Genomic DNA, 15469 nt, shown 5'->3' on the forward strand with positions numbered 1-15469 from the left:
ATACACGAAGTTCGCCGCCTTTGAAGATAATGATGATGACATTTTTATTTTGGGTGTAAAGAACATGGAACATTGCTTAGCCTAAGCGGACCTGGATCTTTGTCCTTCCCTGGATTTGGGGAAAATGCGATCGGTGTCTAGGGGAGGGAGTCGTATTTTCTTGAACAGCGTGGCCCTCACGTCCAAGCCCGTCCCCGGATGTCCAGGGACCCGCCTGCACACTCCGAGGCCTGCCAGGTCCCTGCCGAGCAGCGGGAGCCTCCCAGGCCCCCTCCGGCCCAGTGCCGCCGCGTGGCCACGCCGCGCCCGGGCCCTGGGAAAAAAGTTTCCAAACGCCGCTGCTAGGCGCTGATTGGCCGAGGCCGACGCGGTTCCGTGGCGCCGCAGCCAATGGTCGGCGCCCGCCGCAGGCGCGGGGGTGGGGGCGGTGGTCAGAGGCCCGGGCTGCGCCGTCCGCCGCGGTAGCCGCCCGTCCTCGCGGACAGAGCCGGGGTAAGTGCGGAGCTGCGGTGGCCGGGGCTGGGGGCCGTCCCGGGACCGCCGCCACCACCGGGAAGCTCTCTTGCCCGCCCTGGGGACCGCCAGGAGCCGCCTTGCAGGGACCCTGCCGCGCCCCTCGCTCGCGCGTTCCTTCCCGGCCGCCTGTACTCCGCCGGTCCCGGGCGCTGGGCTCAAAAATCCCGCTCTCTGCAGCCTCCCTTCCTAACTTTGTGCCTTCCCACCCTTGTGTCCTCGCGCCCAGCTCCTCGCCTTGGCCAACTTTCTCTTCTAGCGCCCTCCGCTTCCTCCATGACTTCCACGGTCCTTCGTGCCCTCCTCGTCTCCAGCCCCCCGCTGCCTGGCTCCTCTGCCCTCCTGGCTCTCTTGGTCTTTTCTCGCTCTTTTTTTCTGCCTCTTCTCAGCCCCCGCCACCCCCTTGCCTCCTGCTGCCCCAGACTCTCCCTCATTCCTCGTATCTCCTTCCCCCCCGCCCTCGTCCACTGCCCCTTGCCACTTCCACCGTCAGTTCAGGCCTCTTTCCAAAAACCTCCCCCCTGCTTGGCATCTCCGTGCCTTCGGGAACGTGTTTGGAACAGTCTCCTTCCCTCTGCTTTTTTCAGATCTCTGCTGCAGGAAGGTTCAGATTTCCCCTGATAGCACTCTGGGGAAGGATAGGATAAAGGACGAAAACGCTTATTCTACAGTTTGAATGCAGTGCTGGGACTTACCTGCCTCCCCGAGGTCGTGGGAAATCCCGCCATCATCTTGACACGGCTTTTTGGGAAGCTACCTTATCTTCTCCAGTCATCTCAGGTTCTCCGCCTCCTGAGGGCCTGAGCTTCCCGGATTTCTTTGTCCAGGGTTGGTACCAGGTTGTGCCTCTTTCTACTTTCAGCCTCGAGGTCCCTTTTAACTTCCTTTCTAAAGAAACGGCTTTTACAGGGTGCACTGAGCAGAGATTTGTCATTTTCTATGCTAGTTTGGTTTCTGTATTCTTGGGTAGGATGGCATTTTAGGACACACATAGGGTGCTTTGAAGAGCATTTGGATCCCAGTGACTGACTCCCAGAGCCACTTACCTGACCCCACCACCACACTGGTATTTAACCAGGTTTGAAACTTAAATCTTTACTCTCACTGTGTCTTTTGTGTAGGATTAGATGCTTTAAGTCTCAGGGGCGTCCAATTGGCATATTTTATCCTCTCATTTTGGATAATAGTTTCTTAACTTGGCTTATTCTGTTAGGAGGTTATTTTTGTTTCCAAAGTGTGTTCTTTTGCCTTAGAACTTGTGAGCCCAGAGAGATTACACTCCCTTTCCTTACCAGATAATTTCCTAACATGAGTGGGCCTGCATACAGAAAGTTTGTGTCAGCAGCTAGGACTGTTTTTGCACCTAGTACTGATGTAGGTGCTTTCTGTCTGCCTCTCCCAGCACTGCTTTAGCCCTTAGAAGGTGTTTGGAAATGTTCGAGAAGGGTTGGAGGAGAGGGAAATCACAGAAGGAAAAAAATCTTTGCCTAGCATCTTTTTTTTTTTTAAAGATTTTATTTATTTATTTGACACAAAGCACAAGCAGGGAGAGTGGCAGGCCGAGGCCGAGGGAGAAGCAGGCTCACCGCTGAGCAGGGAGCCTGATACTGGGCTTGATCCCAGGATTCTGGGATCATGACCTGAGCCTGAGGTAGACACTTAACTGACTGAGCCACCCAGGTGCCTGAGAGATACCTTTATAAACAAAATTGGCACCCTTTCTTAACATATCATGAACTTTCTTCTATATTAGTTCATATACTTCTTAACAACTGTGTAATTTTCCAAATCAGTCCTCTGTTGATAGTTAAGTTTCTACAGTTTTCCACATCAGTGAATGATGGCATACACCCTTGAGTATATGTCCTTGCATGCCTGTCTAAGTATTTTTGTAGGAAGATCATTACAGATTTTGAAAGCACAGAGACAGAAGCCAGACTTGCTGACTCTTGACTGGTTTTGCCCCAGTGATGCCACTTCTGCAAAATGCGGAGCCTGCATCATAACCTAGAAGCTGTTGAAGCACGTGCAGACATTTGGCCGTGTCTTTCTTTCCCCTCCCTTTCCCTTCAGCTCTTCCCTTTGTTTTGATTGGGAAGGATTGAGGTTGGCGTGGAGAAGGGTGGTGAGTTAATTCTTGATAGTTTATACGTTTGTACTGCTCCTGACCAGCTATGCTGGTTTCTTCTCTCAGAGGAAAGCCAAAGGAGAGCGCTTTGTTTTCTCTAGGGTTTTGAAATCAAAGGTGGGGTGGGAGATCTAAGTCATGCAAAATAGAGAATACATACTTTTTGAACTTTGTGCTCCCAGCTTGTGCTCCCTTGCCTGCTGTAGCATATACTTTTGAGGTGCCCATTAGGTTTGTCCACAGAGCTCCTGGGGTGCGAGAGCAGAAGCATAGAGGCAGAATGCCTATAACACTTGTAGCACAAATGAAAGGCATGCAGTGCCCATTTTTAAGATCGTGGGTACAGAGTTGTATATACCGAGACCCGTGCCTGTCACAGTGCGTTTGGAAAGACTGGGGGCCAGATGAAATGAGTGAATCTGACCTCTGAACAGTCTCTTTGCAACCCCAAGGAGACCATGAACTTGAATTCAAAGACCCTCCAGTCACTCCCTCCCCGCAACTTGCACTTGGGTCTGATTTGCCTCTGCTGTCCACTTGCACCTCTGGAGATGGCCAAGGCGTGCAGTGTTTCTGCTCCAGCTTCTGCTTCTAAGAACCCAAGTGATGTCTTGCTTACTCTTAATAGCCGAATGGCTTAAAGGGGATAAAACTGAACATAAGTTATTAAACACCCAGCACGCGGTGGTTCAGTTCAATAGGGAGAGGGAGTCTTTCTTTCCGAGTCATCTTACCTGCTTTCTGTGGCAAAGAATAATGCACATTGGAACTGTGAGACGTTTTCAGATGGCAAAGGAAAAAGCGTACATTTTTAAGATTGTTGTTTCAGAACAAAGTGAAGTTCGGCTGTTGCTTCTTCTTAGTCTATAATATATTTTTTCCTCTTCCCTAAGGATTGTTTTTAAAATGCAGGGGGGTTTTGGGTTGAAATGCCAGGCCTGTGGTTTTTGCCCTTTAGTTGGAGGAGCTACAAATGGTGCAGGCTGTGACAGGAGCTCAGGTCTCTGCTTAGCGTCTTTCCACCACCACCATCACCCCTACACCCTGGCCCTGAAGTCCAAAACCAGAACCTTCCCATCAACGCGGTTGTAATTAGAGCCTCTCGCGCAATGGAAGTGCCTCCTAAAACATCTCAAATTCGTTTCTTTCCTGAGGATTTTTAGTCTTCACTGGCCATAAGTGTTTTATTTAGGAAGCTTTTTTTCCCAAAACTCAGCTGTCATAAGAATGAGGGTGAACATTAAACCCCAAGAACAGTATCAGATGCTCCTTATCATGTACACCTGGAGAGGGGTTAGTTTCCAACAAGGTATTCTCTCCTGCCACTTTCCACTAATGAGATGCCACTCAGGTGCTGAGGGAGCGTGGGGTTTTCCCCCATCCTGCCAAGCCTCTTAGGGATGTACAGGTGTCAACCATAAACTAGTCTTCAGAGGTTTATGGCTTCTTGCTTTTCCTTAACCTCACATCCCCTTCCTACTAGTGGTCCATCTCTATCTTTCCCTTTGCTCATTCATTCCACAAGCATATATTTAGTGCCTGTTATATGCCAGGCACTGTTCTAGGCATTGGGATAAAAAAGCAAGATGGAGAAGGCCCCTGTGTTCAACAATTGACATTCCAGTGGGGAAAGATTAAAAACAAAACTCAAAATGATGAAATAAAGCAAAGGTTAATAAATAGTGAAGGGCTAGAGAGGATATTTGGTGGTGTATTCAAATAAGGTCTCTCTGGGGAAGACATTTCAGCTGAGATCTGAATGACAAGGAGGATACCTAGGCAGAGAACAGCAAGTGCAAAGGCCCTGAGGTGGGGAGCAAGTGTGTTGTGCTTAAGGAATGGAAAGAAGGGGGCGCCTGGGTGGCTCAGTCGTTAAGCGTCTGCCTTCGGCTCAGGTCATGATCCCAGGGTCCTCGGATTGGGCCCGCATCGGGCTCCCTGCTCCGCGGGAAGCCTGCTTCTCCCTCTCCCACTCCCCCTGCTTGTGTTCCCTCTCTCGCTGTGTCTCTCTCTGTCGAATAAATAAATAAAATCTTAAAAAAAAAACGGAAAGAAGGCCGTGTGCCTCGAACATAAGCTAATGCCTGGGGGCGGGTGGGTAGGGTTGGGGAATGTTTAGAGAAGTAGGCAGGAACTAATTACATTGAATATTAGATATATTTTCCCAAACAGCAGGAAAAACCAGTCTACATCCATTGTTCCTAGTTCCTAACTGTTTCGCCCTACTACACAGACTCTTGTGCCATGCAGTTGAGACTATCCTCAATAAGATAACGGTCACACAGCACTCAGCTGCACGGGCTCTGGACACTATAGGGACTGGTTTGGTGACTTCATATTAGATGAGTTCTGGGCTCATTAGAGCTTAAGACTTGAGCAGGGAGTACCGCATCTAAGTTTACCCTTACCCATTGCCATGTTAATTGATGTTATTTACACTCTAGGTGCTCTAATTCTTTTTACTTTCAGCAAACAACATCTTTCACTACTTACCTTAATTAGGACCCTCTGTGGCAGCCATCCAACCCTAACTGGTATAGTCAAGAAAGGGAGTTGGTTATCTCTCATAACCTTAAATCAGGTATGACTGGATCCAGGTGTTCAAATGAGATCATCAGGACCCAGCGTCTCCACCTCTTGGCTCTGCTTTCCTCTGTTTTGGCTTCATTCTCTGGCAGACGCCTCCCTTGTGATGGGAGGATGATCACTGGCAGCTCCACGCTTACCTCCTACCATCTTACCCTAGTGGGAAGAGTTTTTTTCTTTCTTTTTTCTCCTAGCTTTATGGAGATATAATTGACATAGAACATTGTGTAAGTTTAAGGTATATAACATGATGGTTTGATAAACGAATATATTGTGAAACCATTACCACAATAAGATTAGTTAACACTTCCAGAGTGTCTTTCTTGATCGCTCTGCAAAAGCCCTTGACACTGATTTGCTCAGCTTGGGTTAGGGCCACCCCTGAACCAATCATTGGTCTAGTTTGGGTTAGACCCATCCTGTTATTGGCTCAGCTTGGGTTCGGCCCTCCTCTGAGCCAGTTACTGATGCTGGAGGCATCCCTCCCGTGTTGTGCCCCCTAGATGCTGATGTCAAGTACATCTGAATCACATGGAATGAATGTAGGGTTAGTTTCCCCAAGATTGGAGTGGTGTTACAGAAAGCTGGAAGAAGAAATGCTGGACTGGAGAAAGATCAACAAATGAACAGCTTTCTACTTTTTGCAGCTTCTGTGCTTCCATTCAGCTTTCAGAGAAACTGTTCCCCAGAAGGGGATGGGTGGGGCACATCGCATGTTGTCTCTGAATGAGGGAAGGGAGAAAAATTAGGAAAGAGAGAAGATGTGAGTACAGATACTAACAAATCTAGTTATCAATAAGGGCTGTGCTTGAATATAATTGATTTTTTTTTAACCAGGGATCCAGAAGTTGCTGATTGTGTCCATGTTAACACTAACATATTTAGCTGAATGATTAATATTTGTAGTAAAAAAATATAGCTTGTTATGGTGGCTCAGTCAAGTGTCTGACTCTTGATTTTGGCTCAGGTTGTGATCTCAGGGTCGTGAGATCGAGCCCTGTGCTCTGAACTGGAGCCTGCTTAAGATGCTCTCCCTCTGTTCACCCCCCCTCCCAGCTCGCTCGCTCGCTCTCTCAAAAAAACAAACCAAACAAAACAAAACAGGTTGTTATGCCTTGCAAAGTGAGGAGTTGTGTTCATTCTTTTGTCCCTGAGGACATCCGATTGTGAGCTCCCTTGAGGGAAGGAAGGGACTTTGGAGACATCTCATTTGGATTCCTGATGAACTTTTGACAAGCTCAGAGCCTTAAATAAGGCTCTGTCAGCCAGAGTCTGTAAATGGCCCGCTGTTCATAGAGATCCCTTCCCCAGCTTCTGCTCTGGATCTCTCCAAGTCCTCAGAGCCAAGGCCCCATTCCCACCCCCTGCCCTGTAGCTACTGTCCTGTTTGTCTGCTTCTCACACCCAGCTCTCCAAAATTTCCTCTACTTCCTCTTCTTTACCTCCTCGTAACTCCTCTGCCCAATTTCCGCCCCCCCCCCCCGCACTGTGTTGAAACTGTTCTTGCTCACATCACCAGTGACCGACATTCCGCGAGGTCTCCTGGGTATTTTCCAGTCCTTCTCTTAGTTTCTCTGTTGTATCGTGGATACTGTGGACCGGTCGTTTTCCCTTGACACCATCTATCTACTGCCAGGACAGCTCACTGTCTGGTTCTCGTCTCTTCATTTGTCCCCTGTCTCCTTAGATTACTGTTTCTTTGCCTACCAGTCAAACACTGGCATTCCTCAGCGTTCCATAAATAGCACTCACTAGATTCTCCAGCAGTTCCGTCACGAGAAAGAGGGAAGAAGCAGCTACAGGCTCAGGACTCTTAAATTTGTGTCAGGCCAGAGTTCACCCCAGAGTTTCAGATCTGCTGTTGCTTCTGGATGTGTCACTGGCATGTCAAACTAGAAATATCCCAAACTCGGCTCATTATCCTCTCGCCCTAAAGTCTTTCCTTCTGTTCTTCATCTCTGGTGATGGGGATGGTGGTGGCACCTGTTGTTGAAACCAGAACCCCAGAGATGTCCTCCCCTCCTTTTTGTTTTCCTTGCGCCCCCCCCCCCACCCCCATGAAATGAATAAAATCTTGGTAGTTTTATCTATTCATGGAATGTAACGTGGGTGGGCTGTATTTTGTCTGAGTTTGGTTTCAGTTTTTGGCAATGTTTTATCATTTAATCCAACACAAAATTTAGGAGCTTCCTCTCCCCCCCCCCACCACATTAAAAATAAGCTCTTTAACCAGACATGGACAGTAATTATAAAGCTTTCTCTCCTAGACACCATGCCACAAGAAGAGTGACCTCTTGCTCTGTTTTCACCATGGAGGACTCGGGAAAGACTTTCAGCTCTGAGGAAGAAGAAGCTAACTACTGGAAAGATCTGGCTATGACTTACAAGCAGAGGTCAGTCTTCCCGAGTTCACCCTGCTTTTTCTTCCCATCCTGGTGGCAGCTACCATTCAGTGTGGGGCTTCTGAGGCGACAAGCATTACAAAGGACTTGACACACATTCTGTCCGTTACATCTCAAAACTGCCTCATGAGGAAATAGTTATCACCCCATTTTACAAATGAGGAACTGAGCCTCAGGGAAGGCAAATAACTTGCCCACCGAGGTCACACCGGCCAGTAAGCAGCTGGGCTAGAATGTGAGCATCAAAGCCTCCAGTCCTGAGCAAACTGCTGTGCTCTTTCCCATCCTATTTTCTGGAAGGGTTTTATCAGTTGGGGATGCCATATCTGGTCAGTCGCCGTGCCTGACAGTATGGGTTTTTGCAGATTTTAAATGTGGAACCAGCGGTTCAGTGTCCATATCTGGGAGTAGTGTGTGTGTGTGTGTGTATGTGTGTGTGTTCAGCATTGCTTTTTATTTCTCATGGACTCATATTCTCCACCTAATTTTCTTATTCTTAATTTGACTATAAGATAACTCAGGTTTAGTATTAAAAAAAAAAAAAGCGTTGCTTACTTTTAAGGATCGAGGACCTGGAACTGGGTGTCTGGGGTTGGCCAGGCGCACACTGTAGTGGTGGAGTGAGCAAACATTTATATTAGATCCAATTCCTGCTTACAAGTAAATCTGCAGAGGGTACGCAATCCCAAGGATATTTACTCCACGTTGAGTTCAAAAACCAAATACGTTGAATGAATGAGCAGGGAGTGAATTCGTAGAGAAATAGCTTCGGAGTCAGGCAGATGTGGGTTGAGGTCTGAGCTCTACTTCTGACTCACATGACATCGAGACAAGTCACATCTTCTTTCAGCCTTACCTGTAAAATGAGGGTAAGCCTAGTTTCTGCCTCGAAAGGTGGTTGACAAACAAGCTAATCCATGCATCACCCTCCACAGCATGGCTAGGTGCTCAGTAAATGGTTGCCTAATGGCGTCTGGGACTTCTGTAGGGCAGAGAACACGCAAGAGGAGCTCCGAGAGTTCCAGGAGGGAAGCCGCGAATATGAAGCTGAGTTGGAGACGCAGCTGCAACAGATTGAAACCAGGAACAGGGACCTCCTGTCGGAAAATAACCGCCTTCGCATGGAGCTGGAAACCATCAAGGTGAGAGGACATGGACAGCACGCCCAGACAGGCTTCTGGCGTGGCATGTGTGTGCCTGGGAAAGCGAGCCCGGCTGTGCGAGGGGGCCCCTGGCCAGCCCTGGGCATGCTCCCTCCTCCCTCAAGACCTGCTGGGTGGAAGTGGTGTTGGAAATCTTTTTTGCCCCCATTAGGAGGAGCTCTGTGAGAAGCAAGTCACACATGTGTCCCCACGGTCATTCCTGGCTGTCTATCACAACCCCACCAGGCATGTGAAAGGTAGACATTTTTGGAGTATGGAGTGTCACCGGATTTGCTGATCATTAGATTATACAAAGTCCAGAGTTATGCTGCCCAGTGAATTGACAGTTAAGTTCATTAAAATAAAATAAAAACGTAATTCCTTCCTTCTGCTAGCTACATTTCACCTGTTCAGCAGCCCCACATCTCTAGTGGGTATCGTTATTGGACAGAGAGGTGGAGAATATTTCCATCATTACAGAAGGTTCTGTTAGATAGTGCCGGTCTAGAGCAGGTTCCTCAACCTGAACACTGTGGACCTTTGAGGTCCGGTAACTTTCTGCAGTGAGGGCTGAGTTTTGCATTGTAGGGTGTTGAACAGCATTGCTGGTCTCCACCCACTGGATGCCAGGGGCACCCTCTCCCCCCAAGATTTATGAGTACCAGAAATACCTGTCGACATTGCCAAGTATCAGGAGCACCACCGGTCCAAAGGGTAAAGACTGCCTTTTGGACATTCTGTAGGGCTTAGCAGATAAGCACTCGCCCATGCCCTGCAGACTGCGTCTCTCAGCCCTCACAGCCAGGCAGGCTTGAACCCACCCTCGCCCTGAGATTCCTGATCTGAGTAAGTCTGGGGGGGGGGGGTGGACCTAGGCATGTCTGCATGTCTTTTCCTTTTTAAGCTTTACTTACTTATTTTAGAGAGAGTGCGCAGTGGGGAGGGGCAGAGGGAGAGAGAGAGAATCCTGAAGCAGACTCCCTGCTGAGTGCAGAGCCCAAGATCATGACCTGAACTGAAATCAAGAGTCAGCTGCTTAGCTGACTGAGCCACGCAGTTGCCTCTTCATTTTTAAAAATAAAGCTCCCCATGTAAATTTTGATGAGCTGCTGGGGGGAAAGAACCAAGGGCGAGGTATGGTGGATACTGGAAGGGGATGTGCTCCTAGAGCTCTGGAAGCTTTGTGAAGGAAACAAACCTAACCCCAAAAGCACTTAAGGAAAAAGATGCTCAGTTACGGAGTAGTGATCGAGAGATCCTTCTGAGAGAAGGGTCTGCATGAGCTGGAGACGGCTTCCCGGGGGAGCTGGGAGGGATTTGAGCTGATTTTTGAAGGTGAAGGGAGTGTGTATGCACTTATGTGTGTGCATGTGCACACGTAGCCAGCAGGTTGGGGCTTAGGGGTTAATGAATAATTAATCTGGACCTTCCGTAGACACAGACGAGAATGGATGTCGAGCAGACTCGAGAATCCTGGCTTTAGTAGTGCATAGGAAAAAGTGGGACCCACAAATGGATTGGGGGTTGAGGGATGGGGAGGGGCAGAGGAAAGATCCCCAAAGACCTCAGAAGCTGAGCAGTGGAGTGTAAGCTTTCATGTTGTAGACCGCAAAGCCCACACTGGACGTCTACAGATCCGTCTGGCCCACTGATGTTTTTTGCTTAGTCTTCCCTGGTTTTTATTCAACATTTTATCGTGACAGTTTTTAAGCACGCCGCAAGGTTGAAAGAATTTTCCAGTGACCACCTGTATATCCACCATCTAGGCTCTACTGATAACCTTTGCCATACTTGATTTTTTTTTTGCCATACTTTTTTTTGATTACATATCTATCCATCAGTCTAGCTTTCTGATGCATTTCAAAGTGGCTTGCAGACATCTATACACTTCCCTGTAAATACTGCAGTGTGCTGTTATTAACTAGAGTTGAGGGTTTGTTTACAGTTCATTCTTTTGATAGTAAAATTTATTTATTTATTTTAAAGATTTTATTTATTTGAGAGAGAGAGAATGAGAGACAGAGAGCACGAGAGGGAAGAGGGTCAGAGGGAGAAGCAGACTCCCTGCCGAGCGGGGAGCCCAATGCGGGACTCGATCCCAGGACTCCAGGATCATGACCTGAGCCGAAGGCAGTCGCTTAACCAGCTGAGCCACCCAGGCGCCCTGATAGTAAAATTTATATCTTTAGTGTTTTTTTAAAGATTTTATTTATTGAGAGAGAGTTCACGTGTGAGTGGGGAGAGGGAGAGAGAATCTCAAGCCGACTTCACCCCGAGTACAGAACCCCACATGGGGCTCGATCTCATGACCCTGAGATCATGGCCTGAGCCAAAAGCAAGAGTTGGATGCTTAACCAGCCAAGCCACCCAGGCGCCCCTGGCGTTTTAAGTATTTAATATCAGTATTCAAAGTTGTGAGGCTTCGTATACAAGTCTGGGTTTCTGACTTCCTTTGAGAATCGGCATGCCAGGCCTGCGTTCTTCCACGCCAGTGAAACTCTAGGCGGCGGTTACTGAGACCGAGCAAGCGTTCACCAGCCCATCCCAGTCCCCACTACTGTCCCCCACCTCCATCCCTGACACTGAGGGATAAGTGTCCTTTGCTTTATCCCTACACCTGGTCCATGCCACTGATTTTGTGGGCAGCCCGACCCCTGCCCCTGGCGCTGAGGAATCGTGGTGCTTAACTTGAAGGGGACTCGGACGGAACACTGTGGAAGGGCGGTGGGCGGTGTGAGCCGTAGTCCGGAGAGGGACCAGGCCCTCCGTGGAGGCCGACTCCTGTCGAGCAATTATGAAGTAATTAACTGTTTCAAGACCGAGCCTTTGAACTTGCAGAAGACCTCTTCGTGACAACCACCAGACAGATGCCTGAGGTGCAGAGTGTAAAGCAGAAGAAGTAGAAATGCCTGGGTAAACAGAACTGCCACCGGGGCACCCGGCTGGTTCCGTTATTGGAGCATGTGACTCGGGGTCTCAGGGTCATGAGTTCGAGCCCCACGTTGGGGTACAGATTACTTTAAAAAAAAAACTGCCACCAGCAAGTATCTGTCAGTGACCCCAGAGAAATGTTTTCAACTGAGTCAGACTTGACAACTGGCTTATTCACCACAAGTTGAATAAGAAGGCCTGTAGGCCTATAAGGGATCAAACAGAGTCTGTTGATGCCTTCATCAGCTGACAGCTTATTATAATTAGCCCCAAATGAAAGCACAATATTTAGCAACGGTTTTTCATGTCCACGAGTTCAAAGGACATCCTTTGCATCTTTATGCTGGTGGAGAAGCCCATTAACGGCATCATCTTAGAAACTGGGTTTGAATTGAGGTTAATGACATCGGATCCTTTGCGCTCCTGTTTTGTTTGGAGATGCACCCGGATAAAGGGGGTGAGGCTGTCAGAGCCAGCCCTGGGAATTGGCCCTTGCGTGGGGCTTGGTCGGCCCCTCCTTGGCTGAGGGGAGTTGCTTCCTCTGCTCATGGCCAGGAAACAGAGTATCAGAGGGGATGGAGCAGCCTGAGGATGTGCAATGCCCTCCCTGTCCCCACCCCGTAAAGGATCTGCTTGTTCTGTGGAAGCTCTTCTCACGCTGCTCTCACCACACCTCTCTGGCCCAAGTACCATTATGTCATTCTCCTCGTGCATCCCGACTTTTCTAGCAACGCCTTTGTTTACTTGACTGAGGAAAGAAGAGTGTGTCTGTTTTTCAAGCTTCCTTTTTCTTTTTTTTTTTTTTTAAGGTTTTATTTATTTATTTGATAGAGCACAAGTAGGCAGAGCAGCAGGCAGAGGGAGAGGGAGAAGAAGGCTTCCCACTGAGCAGGGAGCCGGACGTGAGGCTCGATCCCAGGACTGGAATCATGACCTGAGCCGAAGGCAGCCGCTTAACCGACTGAGCCCCCACAGGCACCCTGTTTTTTTTGTTTTGTTTTGTTTTTTAAGATTTTATTTTTAAAGTAATCTCCACACCCAATGTGGGCCTTGAACTTACAACCCTGAGACGAAAAGTCGCGTGCTCTACCAACTGAGCCAGCCAGGCACCCCTCAAACTTTCTAATTAGACTTTGGGCCTTTCCTGTGGGACATGTTTTCGTGTGTAGATGAAGGGAAAGCAGTAAGGGTGTTTGGTGAAGGAAGGTGATTTGAAAGAGCAGTCAAAGCAGAACGTATGTGTGCGTGTGCATGTGTGGTCGATACCTCTGTGGCCTGGAAGGAAACGTTTGAGGGCAGTTAAGCATAGTTGTTTAATGAGCACAAGCCCCAGGGGCTCACATTGGATCTTGGTTCAGTCATTTGCTACCAGTTGACTTTGGGCTAATGAAGTAGCCCCAGTTCATGTCTCTGAAGTAGCATTAAATGAGCCAACGTAAGAACTATCTTGAGCCAAGAAGCTGGCCCAGAGTAAGCATGTGATGAATGTTAGCTGCTGACATTGCGCAGCAACAGATCATGAAGTCATTTGCCTAGTTCTTGCCTTGGAAAGCACTAGTCACATCACACTAAGCTCTTTTGATAATTAATAACAGGTTGTGGGGCTTTCTTTATTTCCTTCCTTCCTTCCCTCCCTCCCTCCCTCCTTCCCTCCTTCTCTCCTTCCCCCCTTCCCCCAAAGGTCCAAAAGTCCTCTCTAACTCCCCCATGCTACAAGGGTGTGTCCTGGATCACAAAGTTAGAACAGTTGTCAGACTAAGTACATGGTTTCCTGCTCTTACGGTGAGGCACAAGCAACCAAAGTTACTGTGATTCCTGATACGCAATCCAGGGATGTCGCATGAAGTGGATTGGTGTTGCCCTTGTTTGTGGATGAGGCTTGGAGAGGTTTATATGGCTTTCCATGGCTGTGGACACCTTGAGCAAAATAATTCCTTTTGAAGATTGTTGGGGGTCTTGACCCTTAGGGGCTGCAGGGACCAAGTTCAGGAGGGGGCGGGCTGCAAGATGCTTGTGGGCCAAGAGGTGGGAAGTACTTGGGACATAACAACTTTGAATGGTGGCCCCCATTCTCGCTCTGCCCTCACTTGCTTCAGAGTCCATATCTGTGGAGAGAAGGTTCTACTGGCTGAGGTTAGGCTTGTGGCCTGGCTGTGGTGGGAGGCTACGAGAATGTCTGGAGCCTCCTTAGTGTGATGTGAAGACCGGTCCCATAAAGATCCTATGATATGGGAGAGCTAAGTCCCCTAAAGAAATCAGGGTGCTGCCGAGCTGTGCACACGGGGAGGGTCGGACACTCACAAGCTAAAAGCAGTAGTGTCCACTCCAACAGGAGAGCATATGTTCCAGGAATCCCTCAGTATTTTAAGGAGATGACAGGGAAGGGAGATAAACACAGCTTATCAGAAGGTTAAATCACACACTCAGTGTCAGTTTTGTCCTCCAGGAGAAGTTTGAAACGCAGCACTCAGAAGGCTACCGGCAGATCTCAGCCTTGGAGGATGACCTTGCCCAGACCAAAGCAATTAAGGATCAACTTCAGAAATACATCAGAGAGCTAGAGCAAGCCAATGATGACTTGGAAAGAGCAAAACGGTACGTCGGGAAGGAGAGAACAGGTTTTGGAATGCATTCATTTGGCCATTGGCAGGGAAAGCATTTGGCCAAGGCAGGACTCCCAGTGGAAGCAGCATTTGGGCTAAGACCAGGGGATGCAGAGACATCATCCAGGGAAGGGTATGAGGTGAGAACACGCCAGGCAGAAGGACGAGCATGTGCTAAATACCGCCCTGAGGTAAGCATGTCCAAAGAACAGGATTTCATTCCCTTTTTTTTTTTTTTTTTTTTAGGATTTTATTTATTTTTTTTGAGAGAGAGTGAGCACGAGCTGGGGAGAGGGACAGAGGCAAAGGGAGAAGCAGACTCCCTGCTGAGCAGGAAGCCCAACATGGGGCTTGATCTCAGGACCGTGGGTTATGACCTGAGCCAAAGGCAGGTGCTTAACCGACTGAGCCACCCAGGCGCCCCAAGAACAGGATTTCTTAAACTGACGTTCTGTTGTTTAGCAGAATACTAACAATCATAACATTTATTGAATAACTACTCTGTGCCAGGCTCCCTTTTTTCTTTGATGAAAACACTTTAAAAATTAGATATAAATTGCTTACAGTGGCACGCACAGATTTTAAGCATACAGTTCAATCATTTTGGGCAAATTGCATATACGTTCACGGGACCCATGCTCTTGTTAAGATATGGAACCTTTGTGTTGCCCCCGTAGTCCCCTGCATTATTGTTAATAATATTATTATTACTAGTTTGAGTAGGTTCCACACCTGGCGTGGAGCCCAGTGTAGGACTTGAAATCAAAACCCTGAGATCAAGACCTGAGCTGATATCAAAAGTCAAACGCCCAGTTGACTGACCCACCCAGGTGCCCCATCCCCTGCATTATTTTTTACTGGTTGCTTTAGGATCACAACACTTCATTGTACCACTGCATGTGAAGTGCAACAGCCTTGGAATCTTATAGTTTCACTTTTATCATCCTTGAACTTTATGCTATACTCATAATACTATTATGTCTACAAATGCTGTGGTTTCCACAATACATTGCTATAATTTTTGCTTTAAAAAGCCAAGTATAGGGTGCCTGGGTGGCTCAGTTGGTTAGGTGACTGCCTTTGGCTCAGGTCATGATCCTGGAGTCCCGGGATTCAAGTCCCAGGTTGGGCTCCCTGCTCAGCGCGAAGTCTGCTTCTCCCTCT

At 48.2% G+C, this 15469-nt stretch overlaps 1 protein-coding gene across 3 annotated transcripts in view; it reads left to right on the forward strand.

Annotated features, from left to right (window-relative positions):
• Window positions 1-373: 373 nt before the first annotated feature.
• NDE1 (nudE neurodevelopment protein 1) overlaps window positions 374-15469 on the forward strand; it is a 30831-nt gene continuing 15735 nt past the window's right edge. The window contains exons 1-5 of one of the 3 annotated variants that reach the window (XM_027614104.2): window positions 425-492; window positions 1101-1341; window positions 7495-7620; window positions 8618-8771; window positions 14149-14297. In XM_027614104.2, the coding sequence (XP_027469905.1) occupies window positions 7538-7620; window positions 8618-8771; window positions 14149-14297 (386 nt within the window). In that variant the 5' untranslated portion in view covers window positions 425-492; window positions 1101-1341; window positions 7495-7537. Of the gene's footprint in view, window positions 493-1100; window positions 1342-7494; window positions 7621-8617; window positions 8772-14148; window positions 14298-15469 lie in introns of all 3 variants that reach the window. The other 2 variants (XM_027614105.2, XM_027614103.2) reach the window with 2 other exon arrangements.

Source organism: Zalophus californianus, chromosome 10 (genome assembly GCF_009762305.2).
Source record: "Zalophus californianus isolate mZalCal1 chromosome 10, mZalCal1.pri.v2, whole genome shotgun sequence".
NCBI classification, from domain to species: Eukaryota; Metazoa; Chordata; class Mammalia; order Carnivora; family Otariidae; genus Zalophus; species Zalophus californianus.